Source organism: Aythya ferina (genome assembly GCF_964211825.1).
Source record: "Aythya ferina genome assembly, chromosome: 15".
Lineage (NCBI taxonomy): Eukaryota > Metazoa > Chordata > Aves > Anseriformes > Anatidae > Aythya > Aythya ferina.
The window spans coordinates 5,432,801-5,449,813 of NC_140314.1; the positions used below are offsets into that span (position 1 = coordinate 5,432,801).

At 50.7% G+C, this 17,013-nt stretch overlaps 1 protein-coding gene across 5 annotated transcripts in view; it reads right to left on the reverse strand.

Moving 5' to 3' along the window:
- Positions 1–264: 264 nt before the first annotated feature.
- Positions 265–17,013, reverse strand: part of ELFN1 (extracellular leucine rich repeat and fibronectin type III domain containing 1) — a 97,771-nt gene continuing 81,022 nt past the window's right edge. For all 5 annotated transcript variants that reach the window (XM_084537422.1, XM_084537421.1, XM_084537424.1 and 2 more), the window contains one exon: positions 265–3,847. In XM_084537422.1, the coding sequence (XP_084393548.1) occupies positions 1,037–3,427 (2,391 nt within the window). In that variant the 5' untranslated portion in view covers positions 3,428–3,847 and the 3' untranslated portion in view covers positions 265–1,036. The remainder of the gene's footprint in view (positions 3,848–17,013) is intronic.

Consider the following 17,013-nt stretch of genomic DNA (forward strand, 5'->3'; position numbering starts at 1 on the left):
CCAGCAGGGACGGGGTTCCACCTGGAACTGTGCTGGTGATTTGCTTTTCTGGGCACGCACCTTTTTTCTTAGTGCGCTTGCAAGTGATCAGAGCTTGGACAGAGACAATCACTGGGAGAAATCAAAAACAAAGAGGAAACCCAAATGTTCCCTCCCACCTCCAAAATACCTCCTCAACCAACCAACCAAACAAGAAAAAAACTCCTTCAAACCAAACTCCATCTCTTTCTCTAAAATCCATGATTAAAACCTGGTACAAACAGGTGAATATAGATATATATATATATTTTTAGTAGATGTAGTATTGATTTTTTTCTCCTCTCTCTTTCTCATTATACAGCAAACATTGCAAATATAGAAATTTTCTCTGTACAATTAACGACGTCGGTTTACAATGCAATGTGTGGTAAAACCTCTCAGTGAGTGAAAATGTGAACGGGCCTTCAACCGGGTAAAAGTCTAAACTGGAAGACTCCGTTTGCAAAAACAGCCCAAAGGATGGATCTCCTTCTGGTCTCTTTTTGGTTTTTGTTGCTGTTTTTGTTGCTGTTGGTTTTTGGAAGGGAAGGAAGGAAGAACACAAACTGTTCACAAAGAATCCACAAAATCACGGAGTAGGGACTCATGCAATGCAGTACTGGGAAACGCCAGAGCTCTCTGCCTGCTCTTTCACTTTCTTTTTATATTCAATTTTTTTCTTTTTTTTTTCTTTTTTTCTTTTTTAGAAAAATCAGAATGAAACAAAACTTTTTTTCTTTTTTTTTTTTTCTTTTCACTCGACAGTTTGTTTTGTAAAGTATGTGTTCAAATTTGGTGCGCGTCTCACCAAAGTGAGGCCATTTTAATATCTCACTTTATATATTATATAGAATATTTATAGATTTCCATAATTTGTTCTCTCTTTTATTTTTATTGATTCATTTATTATTATTATTATATATTTATTTTTTTGTTTCAAAGACAGTCTGAATAAAAATAGCTGCTGCGGATTTCTTTTGGTCCAGTTAGTGTGTTAAGTCACGAGTTGTGTGAGGACTCAGGACTTTTGCTGGGCGGAGACGCCCTTCCAGTAGTCTAAGATGTCGTGAAGATCCTCGTCTTTGGCAAACTGGACCTTTTTGCGTAGGGCATGGCCGGCTGCCATGTACTCCTCCTCGTCTTTGTGCCGCTTGCGGTTGAGTTTGAAGCGCTCCCAGATGCTGTGCGAAGGTTTGCAGGTGTACTCGGGGCTGGAGGTGTAGCTCAGGTTGTGGTATTGGGGCGAGAGCTGGGAATAGGCCAGGTCTCTGGGGCGAGGACGGGTCAGAGGCTCCAGGATGGAGGGCTTTCGCCCTGCCATGCTGTCGTGCTGCTCCCCTTGGTGTGAGCCCGGGTAGGAGTGCCGGTGTTCGCTGTACTGCCGGATCTTCTCCGCCTCCGCCCGCAGGATGGCCGCGGCCGGTGTCACAGTGAGGATGGTGTCAGTGGTGGGGGACGTCTTCTCGATGTATTTGGCTTCTGATTTGTGGCCCGATCCCTCGGAGCGGTAGGACCTGGGGCTCCGTATGGAGCCGCTGGAAGAGGTGCTGGAGCGTTTGGGGGCGGCCTCCATGCTGTGGTGCCGCTGGAGGGGGTGGTTGTAGCTTTCCTTGTAGACAGGGGAGAGGAACCCGTGCTTGCTGGGGATCTGCTCTGATAAGAGCACCAGCTGAGGCTCCACAGTGGAGACTGCCCCCGACTTCACCCCTTGGAAGGAGGTGGACTCGGATTTCAAGGCATCGATGCAGTTGTTGATGATCTGGTTCACCTTGTCCACCTCCTTGGCAATGGTGGAGATCTCGGCCACGGAGCTCTGGGTGTCCGGTGGCAGGGACAGCTCACAGTCTCGCCTCTCAGGCTGCTCCCCCGTCCTCACCTCCATGTAGTTGCCCTTGGTGGCCTTGGGGGTCTCACTGCTGTCGATCAGCTTGTACTGCTCGACCTCTCCAGCGGAAGGCAGGTAGGGGATGCGGGTCACCGTCTCCCCGCCCAGCATCTGTCCTTGGGACAGCTGGGTGATGCTGGTGGTCTCCATTTCTGGCCCGTATTTCAGCTCAATGATGGTCTTCTTCATGCTGCCGGCAGCCTTTTTGTGCTTCTCCTCTTGCTGGCGCCTCTTTCGGAGACAGTAATACACGACGCCCAAGACGATCACCATGCCAAAGAGACAGCCCAGGATTGTCATGATATAATGGGTGGCAGTGGAAGGGGTGGGCACCGGCTCCTTGCGGTTGGGTCTGGTGGGCGTGATGGTGACACAGGTGTGGTTGTACTTGGAGTATTGGTGGACAGAGACCACACAGTAGGTGTAATCTCTTTGTGCTACTAGGTTGCTCACGGTGATGTTCTCCTCCTTCTTCCTGAGCTTGGTGATCATGGAGGAGAAGCCGTTTTCAAACTGGGAGAGGATGTACATCTTGCTGAAGGGGTAGGGGATCTGCACGGTGAGGACGGCCGAGTTGTGGTTGAGGTGCTTCACCTGGATGTTGGGGCGCACCTCCGTCTCGCCAATGGGCGTGAAGAGGGAGAACTGTGGGGTGGTGCCGTCACCGGAGGAGCACTCCTCCTCGGAGCATGGGCTCTCGGAGGGCGCCGTGGTCACTTGGTACCGGGGAGGGATAAAACGAGGGATCACAGTGTAGGAGCCACCGGTGCAAAGGGACGAGAGCATGCTCAGAGCATTGCGGTAGCCAGTCCGGCCTTGGCCCAACAAGTAGTAGCCCGTGTAGTCCGGTGGGGAGTCGCACTGCATCCGGTCGTAAGTGCGCGTCATGTTGGTGAACGCCTCCAGCCATTGCAGGAAGCCGAGGAGCTCACAGGAGCAGTAGAAGGGGTTACTGTAGAGTTCACAGACAGAGAGCTTGTTTAAGCCCCTAAAAGTGTTGCTGTCAAGTCTCTGGATCCTGTTCATGGACAGGTCAATGTTCACTATGTTGGGGCACTCCCAGAAGGCGTTGGGGGTGACGGACTCGATGAGGTTGGCCTGGAGATAGAGGTACTCCAGCTTCCCCAGGCCCCGCAGGATGCCCTCAGTGAGGTTCCTCAGGCGGTTGTAACCCAGCTGCAGCACCTGGAGGTTGAACTGTCCCGAAAAGGCACCGTCCTCGATGTAGGAGATCTCGTTCTTCGTCAGGTTGAGGTATGTCAGGTTGCCGAAGCGGCTGAGCGAGGCGTACTGCACGCTCTTGATCTTGTTGTCGTTCAGCCGCAAGTCCACGATGGTGCTGTTGATCTGCTGGGGGATGGACTCGTAGGGGGGCTGGTTTTGGCTGCAGATGGCCAGCCAGACGAAACCCTTGTCCCCCTCGATGAGCCAGCAGTCCGCCCGCACCCCGCCGGCGTGCAGGAGGGAGACGGCTGCCACGCACACGCAGAGGGCTGGCGTCGCGGCCCACCGGCGACCTGCCATCTGGAAGGGCGGCACGGAGAAGGGGCTGCTGGAAGCGGGGAGCGGGACGGGGGCCGGGAAGACTTGGGTTAGTGCTTCTTCACTCTCCTCTCCCTTCTCCTCATGGCTTGAAGCCCGGGGGGAAGCGGCCGTGGCGAACGGGGACCTCGGTGCCCAAGGGGCTCGGCAGCCGCCGGCCGGGGGCTGCTGTCAAGGCCTGGGAGGCTGGGGCTGGTCCCGCATCACCAGGTCTCCGGCATCTCGGGGAGGGAGTCATGAAGTTAGGTGCCTGTGCGGAGGAGCCTCTCTGGCTCAGAGACCAGCCTTCCTCTGGTTTTTAATAGTACATCTCCTCGTTTTCTTTTTGCTGCCCATCGTGGCGCCGGTCCCCATCTCTACGTGCCTCCTGGCTGGCTGTCCTGGCTTGGTTCCTCAGCTCACCTGCGCAAAACAAAACAAAAGCACAAGCTCAACACAAAGGGCAGACAATTTAAGTTCAGCAGCGTCAGAGACGCACCCAGCTACCCTCTTACTGCTAGCCGTTTGCCTTCTAAATCCAGCTGCCACCTCTCCAGGGCCTTTGGTTAATTCGGGCACAGCCAGTGCTGTTTGGCATCACTAGGGCAGGTGGTCACTGCCTGCAGACGTCAGCCTCTAAGTGCATCGACCAGCATCACGTTATAGGCAGGAGGGAGAACAACGCACATCCAGTGCACCGTTCGTCTGACCTATTTAGGTGTCTACCTTCAGAGGAGAGGAGTGCTGCCCCAGAAGTGTCTGTTCCTCTCTGCGGAGAGCACATGAAGTCTAGACAACTCACTCTGATGTAGATTTGATGCTGCAACGTTTTGCTGAGGGGAATCCTAACTGTCTTGCGTGCTGGTGCGTGCAGCAACAGTGCCCACGGAGGGGGATGCTGGCTGAGGACGCCGTGTCTTCCTGACTGCATTGCTGTGTGGGGGCTAGGATAAAGCCCAGCCCCAAGCACCTGGCCTGCTTCTGGGAACCTGAGCAGTAGTTTCAGGGCAGTGCTTGGCTACAAGGCACGCTAGCTCGATTGTCCACCATCTGTTTTCCTTGTCTGTGGTTGGGGAAACAAACCCCCTACCAGAGAGGGAGTTGCCCACAGCTGGGAGAAACATCATGGCTTATCTAGAAATTCCTTCTACAGTAACAGCAGCTCTGGTTGTCTCCCTTGTCCCCAGACAGACTGTAGGAAGCAGGAAAGATACCACCAGCACTTCTTGAAAACACAGCTGGTAGGAAACTGAGGCTTCTTGAGCATCCATGAAAGAGGAGGGACACGTCATACACCTGAGCTGTGTTTCATTAGATCTGCATAGTGTAAATCCAGAAAGTGGCTTCCAGTCCATTTCCCAGTGCCCAGGCAGCGGATGGATGTGCTGGTGCTGCCCTCTTGCAAACCATGGGAGGTGTTCAGACACCATACCATCACCCTCATCCTGGAGAAACCAGATCCCTGTTTTCCAGCTATGATACCAGGTGGTGAAGCAGACCATGTTTCGCTGCAGAGAGCTCTGTTAACCATTCACAGCTTATACTCCAGTAAACAGGCTGGTAATAACAAACAGTGAAACAGTTTATTTGTTCTTTCTGGATCGCGAACAGTGAGTCTGTTCCCTGGTGGGATGGCTGGGTTTCCATTACGTACATAACAAGATCTGCTTTCGCATCAGCTCTGTGGCATACGAGGCTCTCCAGCCACCTTGTCCTCCAGCAGCTCTCCCACCAGGGGGTAGAAACCTGGACTTTGGTGTGCTTTTACACTGCTATTCGAGTTGAAGCCCTCATATCACTGCAGAAATACTGGTATTGAGGGTAAACCCCATTTCTGGGACCAGTACCTGTGGCACCAGCTGGAGCACATTTACAAGGACATGCGACAGCACCTCTCTGGGGTGCTTTGTCAGGACCTGGTAGTTCATTTTGGCACATCTTAGTCCTTGGATCTGGCGAGGAAGGGACAGGGACCATGTCCCCACACACACTCCCCCATTAATGGGGAGGCATGGGCTGCAGTGCTGGGCTGAGAGCTGTCTGCCGTCACATCCCTCCCGGCACTGGGCAACTCAATTAACCTCCCTGCTCTCCAGTCTCCTCTCCAGTTCCGTGAGATAATGACAGTGCATCACGGGGCTGTGGGAGACTGAATGACACTGCCCCGAGCTCCTCTCATTGAGATGAAAGTCAAGTCAGATGTGTTGAGCTGCAGGTGGAGACTTTCGCTCCCTCCAGCTGGGAGCTGGGCTCTGGATGTGCCCGTTCTCCTCTGCCACAGAGATCAGCCTGGTCCCCAGCCCCTCTGATGGCCTCCTGTGGGGTGCACACTGCCCGTAAGGATGTTGGAGAAGGGTAGAGATGAGTAGTCCTGGCCTGCGGAGCCATCACCAATGGGTTGCCCCAGCTGTGCAGATCACATTCCTTGCCCACACCCCTTCCCTTTGCTGCAAGCATCTCCTGCAAAGCCACACCAGCCTTCTTCTTGCAGGGGAAAGCTTCCTGTTGCCACGTCCCTGGGGAAGCCACAGCCTGCAGCCCACATCAGAGGGCATTAGCTAATGGAGCAGGACCATCCTGTGAGCAAAGAGCAGAGACAAGACCCTCCAAGGACCTTGCCAGGCTGGCCCCCGTATCCTCCTCATCACCCATGTGCCTCCCTCATCTAATTGGGGGTGTCTGGGGTGAGGAAGAGTGACCGTAAGCGACTCAGACATATTCAGTAGGTTCCCGCTGTGTGTTTTCTCTTCTTTGCCTATCAGACGAGTCCTTTCCAACAACAGAAAGGAGAAAAGGCATTTTATCAGCAGCCCGAGTTTAATTTCAGCTCATTAAAGCAAGCAATTTGCTGGTTTATTTGCTTTGCAAAGTGTGAATAAAACGACAGCATTAAGGAGATGTAAGAGGGGCTAATCTCCCCTTTTATTAGATTGCCGGGACATGACTGGGGAGTGGAGAAGTGGTCTTGTTGCTTTGCATGGAGGAGATAACTGTTATCTCGTTGGCTTCTGAAAGCCTCCTTCCAGCATCATGCCAACGCGGGTGCGTGTGGGTGTGCAGCACCAGCCAGGCACCGAGGCGGGATGGGAGCGGGGGCACTCACAATGGTTCCAGCACATATCCCCCTAACAGCAGATAACAGAGATCCAGGAGGTTTCTCCTTTGATTTTATCTCCCATCTAATCTTCCTTTTCTGCTTCTGAAATCCTGGTTGGGATTCTTGCAGGTTAGACACAGAGCAGCTGGTTGGATGAGCAGCTTGTGCTGTTCCTGACCTCCGGTGGCTGGGACATGGCTCCAGAGAGTGAGGGAAAGGCCCCCCCCTTTCTTCTCCCCACAGACTGCAGAAAAATCATGAGGAAAACCTAGGGTTTTAACACTCCTACCTGACCAATTCATCTTTGCCCAGCTGTTCTGGCTTTGTGCTCCCGGTAACCCAATTGCACACCACTGTTCCCAGTCCTCTGACCCTTCACAGAACTGCCAGGGAAAACCTGGGGACAAACCACCTACAACTCTAAAGTGAAAAACTACCAGGAAAGTGGAGATATGGGGTTCTTTTTCATTGATTGTGAAAGAAGCAAAGGCGAGGAATGAAAACAACAGTGCTTTGAAATTATTAAACTAAACTGGAAATATGTTGAACCCTGGCTGACGATGACAACAGGCTGTGGCCATGGGGAGGCCATGGGGCAGGAAATATTCCTTGTGAGAGTCACCTGTGCACTGTGGATATCACTGTGCTTCCCTTTCCTTTTGTTTTCTTAAGGCAGCAAGGTGGCCCTGGCCAGCTGAGAAGATGTCAGGCTTACATGGCTCGCAGAGACCAGTAAATGGGCAGTGACAACTTCCTTGCTGCTTGCTGCTGCTACGCACTGCCTCTGATCTTCAGTGTCCCTGCGGGAGCCCAGATCCATGCCTTGCCCTGCTGATCCTCAGCACTGATACTGATGCTCTCCCCTCCTACCTGTCCCTGCTTCTCCAGCCCTGCTTCTTGCCAACAACCCAGCAGCAAATCGATTTTGTGATCTCCATGAGGCTGCAGCCTGCACTGGATGAACAACACCAGCCTTGTCCTCCGGCAGCAGAGGTGGTAAGGAAAAGGCAAAACTCTGGCTGCTCACACCAGTGCAGGCTGGTTGGAAGTTTTTGCCTCCATCTCCCAGCTAATGGCATCCCAGTAAATTAAACCAGAGCAGCAGCTGCAAGGAAGCAAACAAAGCAGCCATGGGGGCTGGGTGGGTTGAGGGGGAGCAAGATGGGCAGCACACAGAATATGCCGTCTTGGTACTCAGTTCCTAATTTTGTTATTCTACTGAATGAGTTCTTTCAAACTGTGGATTAGATTTGCTGAGCGAAGGCAAGGAGCCAGATTAACATGGGTGCATTTGTGTGCGTGCGCATACACACACACAACGATGCTTCCCTCTCGGCATCCCTGCATCCCCAGACCTTCATCCTCCCTAGCTGCTCCATCTCCATCTGTCCACGTTTCAGCTTCTCTTAGATCCTCTTTCACATCCACTCAGGTCATTTTATCAATAAACAAAGGAGCTCCACTACAAAGAGGGACGTAGCAAAACGAGAACAATACATTACAGACAATAAATGTTTAATCACCCAAAGAGGTGGGGACGGAAAATTTGGCTAACAGGCACCAAATGTTAAAATGAACCTTGGCTCTTCATTATGTGTAAAATAATCTGAGGCTACAGCTTTAGGATGGCAGAGAAAACATTTACATGTATTAGTGATGAACGCTCTCCTAAATGGCTTGACGTCCATTCTGTAGACGTCAGGTGTGGAATTGAGGCTTCCAGGCAGGTTTTTCTGCTCATTCGTATTCCTGGTGTTTGCTACACACCTTCTTCTGGGCCGTGTTGGTTAGCATCACTACCATGCTGAATAATAAAAATGCCCAGCCCTGTAAAACCCAAGTTCGTTTTCCATCCAGAGATCCCAGTGCTTATATAGTCTCCACAGATAGGGTTTAGGCAGCACTTTGTGCATCCCAGCCTTATTCCCAAATAACTCGCAGAGTTAGATAATAGAGCTCTCCAGTCAATTCTACTCTCCTGCTGGTATTTATTATTTAAGAAACAATCAGCAAAGGAGAAGAGAGAGGTTTTCCACTGAGTTTTGAAGAGAGATGAAGAGGGAATGAAGCAAAGAGGTAAAAGTGGGCTGAGAGACAGGTGCCCAGCACCATACACAGGACAGCTCCTACTGAGACCTTGCGAATAGATGGCAAGTAGCCAGGTGGGAAGGATGGTGAAAAGAGTACTTTCTGAGCATAGGTAGGGAGAAACAAACAGAAATCACACACGTGGTGTCCATACAGGGGCATTACTGACAGTTGCATTGACACTTATGGATGTTATAGGGTGCTAAGGCCCTGAAGGCACCAATAGGCCTTAATGGTCCTGACCAGCCTCACCTGGGGCCTCCACCTCCACCCTCTTCCCATAGCCTCAGGAGCTCCATTTAAGCTCAGCCCTGGGCCTGTGGCTGCTTTCTGCCTGTCTCCAGTCCTGATTCTGGTCCTGTCTCTAGGATAGACCTCAAGCCTTTGTGTTAGGTGGCTCCTGACTGGATTATAACTGGTGTCTGGTGCTGTATCTCACCCCATCTCCTTCTGCTCCTGGCTGGATGGGCTGTACTTGGTTCATCTCTTGTCTTTCTCATGGCTATCAATGGACCTTGTTACCAGCACCTTCCCTGCCTGCTGTGTCCATGTAACCGTGGCTGGGGAAGGAATCCCCTCTGCTGGGCTCACCCCAGTTCCTGCTGTGCCTTTCCTTTGGGAAGCCAACTCCTGCTGCTGCCTGACATGGGCTGCAACAGGGGACAGCTTTTTCTGCAGCTGGTTGTGTGTGGAATTCCTCAGCAAAATGGATTTCTGGTGGAAAATGTGATTTCTGCAAAATTAAACCCTTGGCTGAAAAACAGTGGTCTTTCTTGAAAGCTTCCATCGCAATACTTGATTCCAGGCCAATTTAGCTGTAAGCTGTGGGTGATGCGGAGTCTGATGAGAGCCACAGTTCAGAGCTATCATTCCTTCACCTTCTCCACTGGCCATGCTGAGGCCAGCACTGCAATTTGGGAATGGTCAAAAGGAGCCTGTTCACGTAAACATTTCTAGGCACCCTTTTTTGTTCTGTGGTGAAATAAATTCTGGGTTAAAATAATGTTTTCAAGCCAGGTCAGCTCTGGGGACTTCAGAAAAGGGACTTCAGAAAATACAGATATTCTGCTTTTCATTCAGCTGCAGTCTGAAGTCATTTACATCTGTCTCAGGCTGCTTAGCATCCAGGGTCTATTGAGATGACAACCCTATCTCGTGCTGCTGTGGGCCACTGAGCAAAATTCTCTGCTGAGTTTAAGTAAATGCATAAATGATCTTCCTGGTGAACAACCTCTTAAGCCCAGCTGGTTACCTGTGCATTAAACCAGCTTTCTGAAATATCAGCACGAGCGGACAAAATGTCAGCTCCAGCCTGTGACGGTGCAGCTGAGCCCTCAAAGAGCTGAGGAGTGCAATTAGAGGGGAAGAGTTAGAGGGAGGTGAAGAGGACAAAGATTTTTGGGGATGTGGAGAACTGAGAGCTCTAATCAGGTAGAACAGTAGTAATAAGAAAAGTGTGTTTCCATGAGAGCCTCTCTAGTATTTACTTCGTGGTGCTCTTCCTTAGAGATAATCAGCCTGAATCACAGCTTCATTATGGGATAGTCATGGCCATGTTAGGCTGGGGGGAAGCAGAGGTCTGGTGCAGAAGCAGGACTCCCTTCCCCCCCCCCCCCCAGTAAATACTGCTGGAGATCAAAGTGTTTTTTCAGCACTGATACAATGGAGGGAACCGCCCCGTGCTGGAAGCAAAGCTGCTGGTGTTCCTCAGCGCTGACGAACTGAGCTGAGCCTTGTCTCTGCATTGTCATCCCTGCTCAGATCCTCAGTGCTAATTGAAAGGGGGTTTTACTGCTTTCTTTTGTTAGTGTATTGTTCCAGGAAGCCTGCATAACCCTTTGCATCCCAGGCAGGAATAGCCACTTCTATAAGGAATAAAGTCTGGTGGTGAATCCATGAAATGATTAGCTTGTAAGAAATTACTTTTAGAGGTGCAAGTACTACAGCTTGCCCTTTTATGCTATAGCACAGTGTTTTGTTTGCTCTGATATTTTTGGTTGTAGGGTCTTGCTTTCAGAAGCACTTTTCCCTCTCTGTCCTTCCCTTTCCCTGTGAGGGAGCCTTGAGCCAGAAGCTGTGGGTGTTTGGGCAGTGCTGAGCTCAGTGGCAGTTTCTGGGTGGATTGTACTACTGCATATTGGCAGACGGACATGAAAACATGCAGCACGTGCAGGACTTCATGGCAATGGCCTGCCCTGATCCTCTGGTAGGTAAGTGGGACCTCACCTTTCTATCTGCAAGTGTCCTTCTGCACCCAGGGATTGCTATGGCTTGCTGTAAGCAAACACATCTGCTAACCTCTTGTTCACCTTTTGAGTCAGTTCTGCTTCTCCTGATGGTGCTGGAGAAGCTTTCCAGATGTCTCTTCCACCCAAAATTATTCTGTGATTTAATGATCCACTTCTCTGCAGCCAAGGAGCCCAGCCTAGGGCTCCTCTGGCTGTTTTTGGAGGGGGGTTGTGCCCAGATATAGCAATATCTGGCAAGACCCAGTGCCCTACAGGCCTAATTTTAGCTCAGTGCTGCAGGCTGGCTTCCTGTCACGGGCCAGGAGAAGGTTAATGATCATCTGGGCAGCTCTCCAAATCCAATGTAATGTTTATTCAGGGTAACAGCATTGCAGAGAAAACCAAGCGTGATCACTTGCCACGCACATCTTACCCAGCATGGCCCTGCTGCTGCACATGGAGGAGTTTGGGTTTGTTGGCTCTGGGGGCACTGGGAGCAGGGGCCCTCTTCTCCTTCCCTAGGTCAAAATAGGTCCTATGTGAGATTTCCAGCCCTGCCTATCTCCTCACCTCTTATCTTGAACAGATGTTTTGTTTTTAGACAATATTGTAACTGGCTGCAGGTCTATGATACTTCAGTGGTGGAAATACACATTCAATCCCCTGATAAAAATTTCACACAATGCTCCCTTTGGCCAGGAATCCCTAGCAGACCGCGAATACATCCTGTTCTGGAGCAAATACAATAGCTCTAGAACAGCCTGTGCCTCCAGGGCACTGCTACCAGATGTTGCACCTGGATGTGCACATGCTGTGGGTGGGATTCAGACTGGAATCAGTGCTTCCAGGGGACAGGAATGGCTTAGAGGCATGGTGTTGTCATCCACGTTACAGCTCAGTCTGAGGCAGCTGAAAGCAGTTAAGTTCATCTATAAGAGTCTTTTCCTTCCTTCAGCACAGCCCCTGCAGTTATTCAGCCATGCCTTTGGCACAATTCAAGCAGACAGGCAATGGGCTCATCCCAGGGATACCCCGCACCTTCAGGGAGGTGGATATGGGTAACAAAAAAAAAAGTATGGGTCACAAAAGGTGTTTTCTGAGGGAGCCCTGGGATGCTGGCACTGACTTCACCATCAATAGTGGAAAAAATAGCTGGCACCTGTCAGCTTCCCAGGCATGCTGTGAGAGGCATCATGAGAACATCTATTTAACAGGGTCTCTGGAGAGTGCTAGGAATGCAATTCCTCCTACCCAAAGTGGTCAGGAAGATGGCTGGGCAGCCAGATGGCCGTATTCGTGTGGAGCTGATATTAATGTTTCATCTGATCATGTTTACAGCATGGTTAATGGGGCCTCTAGGTTCCTGAGCTTGTGTCTTTGTTATGTTAGATCTAAACAGAACAAGGATTCAGCTATACCGTGGGCTTAGCTGGTTAAACTGGGTGTCAGCTGCTCTCCCACTGAAGTGTGCCCCCTCCCTTGTGGGAATAAGCAGAGCCCACCTCTGTCCATGGGGGATGCTCAGCCATAGATGAGGACCACTGGGGCTCCTGCATGGTGCCAGCAGGCCTAAAACCCAACCAAGTGGCCTCACGCAAAACTCTGGGGGTAGAAGCAGAGAAGTTTGGAAAAATGGGTCGTGTACATGCCAAGGTCCATCCAAGAGGTCCTGCTTTTTTTTTGATCACGGTTAATGCCGGGTTGCTGGGGAAGGGCAGCAGCAGGAGGTGTCTGTGCATTGGCATGGTTTTGTGGTACATGAAAGCCCTTCCTCAACATCATACCTGATCCTCAAAAGCGTCTGCGGTCACCATCTGGGCCCCTGTGTTTTCCCTTCTCTTTCACAGGCCCACAAAAGATGTGGAGAGTGGAATGGAAAACTTCAGAGGGCCCAAACAATAGAAGCAGGGAACGGTGCCAGGACTCGGATTGCCTGTCCTTTTCATAAACATTTCATGCAGAGGTTACCCAAGTTGAAAAAACAAGTGAACCCAGAACACCCACCATCTCTGGAGGAATTGAGTTTATCGTTAATAATCTACTGCTAAAAGGGTAACATCTGTTTTGGACAAACTGTAATGAGATTTAAACCCCAGGTGGAGGGAGGACTTCACAATAATAAATGACTTTCTGTATGTCTAAATAGTTTTAATTTTTTTTCTGGCAGAAATAGCTGCTTTTCACCTCGGGCTTCTTTTTGCCAGCTCTTTTTGTTTAATGATTGCTATTAATTTCCAGGGTGGCAGATGGATTCTAGCCTGGTGTAGTCTGAAATGAGGAAAAACAGCCCATGAAGGTGTGAGCATGCCATGAGCGTGAGCATGGGTCACACGTGTCTCGGTGGGATGCCACGTGTGGGTGTTTGCTTTCCAGGAGAACTATTGCTGCTTGGTAGCTGCTCCCCACCCCCGGGATGCTAAAGCATCCCTCCCTTTCCCTCGGATAGGAGAGAGAATTGACTGTCTTGGTCACTGCTAGCAGCTCTGCTGGTTTAGGCCTTGATTCATCAAAGCTGCTGATTTCAGCAAGGCTTTGGGAGGAATTCAAACCAGCACTTGAGTGCTTTGCTAAATCCAAGCTGAAGTGAGCTGCAGAGCAGCATGCAGTCCCCAAAACATGGGAAGGAGTTTGCTGCCTTGGCCAGGTGATGCCTGAGACTGGTGCTGCTCAGGGATGGGGATTCCTTGTTGGGAAAGAAACACCAACTTCAGAGGTTTTTATGGTGTGAGATATGGCAAGCAGGGAGTCCATCTCTGCTCTCTGAATGTGGAGATGAGTGGCTGCTGTTGAACCCAGTGGTCCGTTCTGCAATCTCCTAGTGCCCAAAGGGGCCTTTTAACCTCCCACCACCTCCTTCACAAGGAGAAGCCTTGAGGAGCTGATCCCAGTTAGTGCCACAGCGTGCTGGGGTGTCCTGCCTTCCCTTTCCTGTGTTGAAGGAGCATCCCCAGGCCCAGCCCAGTGCTCTGTGGCCATACAGGTGCCCTGAGATGGGAAGATGGGGGAAGGAAAGAGGGTTTCTGCTGCCTGGGTGAGCCCCAGGGATGGAGGGAAGGGGGTAGAGATAGAAAGTGCAGCATCTCAGGTGATGCAGATAATCTCCTTTAATCTCCTGCTCAAAATAACCCAAAGTCAAGTAAAGGAGGGATTATATGCCCTAAGCCACTGTTATCACCGGGGTGTAACAGACTTAGGTTGCATCTACAGGGCTGCCGAGGAGAAGGAGGAGGTGCAGCAAATGTTGGCCTGCTGGAAATGCCAGGAGGGAGGGTGGCTGGGGGGGCAGGGGACCTCCTGGGGTGTCCCCAGGAGAGCTGGGCTGCAGGGCAGGTGGCTGCCAGCGGGCTCAGAAGCCCCTATAGGGACCTGGTCCCAGGTTCCTCCAACAGTGAGGAGAGTCTTTTACGCCCACCCATCACCTTGGCATTATTGATAAGTTTATTCTTAGTGCTTTATTCAAAGCACTTTACACCCATTAATTATTCTGACAGGAGGAGCAGTGCCCATCAGACCCACTTTACAGATGAGAAACAGCCCCTGAAGGGGTAAATGGCACATCAGGGCTGGAGTGGGGTGCTCAGTCCCTGACCTCCCACCACCTAGCTCCCTTGCCTCTGTTTTTAATAGCTCTTGTCCTACACCTTGGTTGCATGCTCACTGTAGCCAAGAGGCCCTGGTGTAATCTGAAGGCATCTCCTGCCCTTTGCCAAAAAGTCACACCAAGGCTCGGCTGCTGAGCTGCAGAGCCCTGTTCATCAGCTTTTGGTGATGCCTACAAGATAGCAGCAGCACAGGCAGGGAGAAGCGGGATTGCCATGGGGAGGGAGCGGAGCGTGTTCATTTTAATGAGCTTGTCCATGCCTAAAGGAGAGAGAAAGCGAGAGGCCAACCCGGTTTAATAAACTCCATCATGCAGATTTAATCAGATGGATCATTGTTCCCTGCACAGGGATGAATATATTAAAAAAAAAAAAAAAATGATTCAAACTTTTCCCCTTTGTTTTTCATTTGTATTATGTGCTGTGGTGTGATAAAACATCCTGGGGCTAACTTGCAAGCCAATAAAAGAGACGATGAAGGAGAGGAAGGTGCTGATCTGTGTGAGCAGGGAGGGGAGCTGCTGGCGGGCTGGCCTTGGAGCAAGGGGCTGCAGCACCCTCAGCCCTGCAATGAAATGCCAAGAAAGATGTGTTTATGGGTCTGGCCTGCCATCAGCACCTTCAGAGGCCTTCAACACTAAGCTTCAGGAGTGCAATAAGGCTGTGGGTTGAGGTATGAATACTAGGAGCTAATATCTTGTGCTGAAAGCTGGTCAAACTTGCCACCTCTGTCTCACTACAGAAATGCCTGCACGCCCAGTGTGTCCCCATACTTCTGCCCAGGACAAGTTTTGGGGTTAGATGGCACTTGTCTTCTAAGGAACAGTGAGATGGGGTGAGGTTTCCTCTGCACTACCCCTTTCTCCTTCCCAGAGATCACTTCATCATGGCATCTCCTTTGCACTAGGCAGCTGGGAGTGGGGTCTTGCTTTTTAATTTAGATGAATTAAATTAATCTGGTGCAAAGCTGCAAATTTTGAGTGAATGGCAGCAGGATGAGCATCCTTTTGTAGGGGACAGCAGGACCTGCCACCTCTTGCTGGCTGGGCTCCCTTGCCCCTTGCCTCTGCTTGTCCCTGGGGGGCAGTGTATGTTTGCATCCTCATGGGTGGCTTTGTGGATGTGTGCTGAAGTGTCTGGGGTTTCTGATGCTGATGCAAGAATGCATTTGCATGGCTGGTGAAGCAACTTGGAGTGTTTGCAAAATGGTGGCCATGTGTGCAGCTGGGCACAAAGCGGGTGTGCATGCAGGAGCAGGTTGGGTGGTGTCTGTGCCTTGGGAGGGCACGGCTCTGGGCTTGCCACGTGGGTGTGAATAAAGCCAGCTTAGGCCAAATAGTCTTTTGTGCTAAATCCTGGTCAGACCACCTGGAGCTGTGGCCAGGGGGAGATCTGAGAGCCTCCAAGCTGCCTCCACGCAAGTCACCTCCTTTGCACTGCCCCAGCTTGCTGTCCTCAGCTCAGGGATGGGGTAAGGTAGCTATTTTAATCGCTCTCCTGAAAATTAAGGCCAAAGTTGTCCAGCTGCACTGGTGTATGGGGAGAGAGCCATTGTGTCATTGACCTGCCCATGGAAAAGTTGCTTATGACCACTTGGTGTAAAATATTGCAAACTTTGGCTTCCAGCACACCCCCATGTTACTGCTTCATTACTTCATCCATTACTGTTCATGAACACTAATAAATAATCCTATTTTCATTCCTACTGTTGTTTAAGTGGTCATTAATTGTGGTTTATATGCTGTCTTTGTGTATTTGTGTACAATAGCTTCTTCATGATTCCTTGATTAACTGTGATTGATTGTGTATTTTAAAATCAATTAAAAGTTTCAACGCTAAAAGGTAGAGTCTTTAGCAGTAATGCACAGAGACGTTGCCATTTGTAATGGAGCTATTACAGTGCTGGGATCCATTAGCATGGCATGCTGTGATCTTTATTGTCCAGATCTCTGCAAATACGTACGTGTATGTGTGTGTGCATACATCTGTGACTTTTTTTCTGGGAGTTATTTAGTTGGAAAAGGGTGTACGGCTGGGGAAAGGGAGGCAGCTTTTCACAGGTTTGCTGGACCACATAGATTGGGTTGACTTTTTTTGGCTAGCCAGGTATCACCACCTCCCTTCCTAAGGCATGAATGCAAGGGCTGAGCCTTGGGATCCCATAAGTTCCTTGTGCTGTACCTTATCTTCCTAATGTGTAAAGGGGAGCTGGCTGCTAACGCCCTCAGCTGAAAGGGGCCACAAAGAGGGGTGTGCATCTTTCTGAATTGCTGTTTTAGTGATTGGCTGTGCCTTGTTGGAGTGGAGGTGAGGGATGCACAGAACTGTGAAGGTTTATGCTTGTGGTGCTGACACAACACTGATGTGATGGAGGAGGAGGAGGGATGGTCACTGCCAGGGCATCAGGGCATGTGCTGGAGCACAGGTCTCTGCACTTGGTAACATCATTGCCTGTGTTGTATCAGACCTCAGCTCCTTATATCACTGCCATGCTGGGAGAATGTGCGCATCCAGCACCAGGGCAGGAGGAGATGAGGTTACCACCGCTCTCTCTGTGCTCCATGCCTGCTGTACATC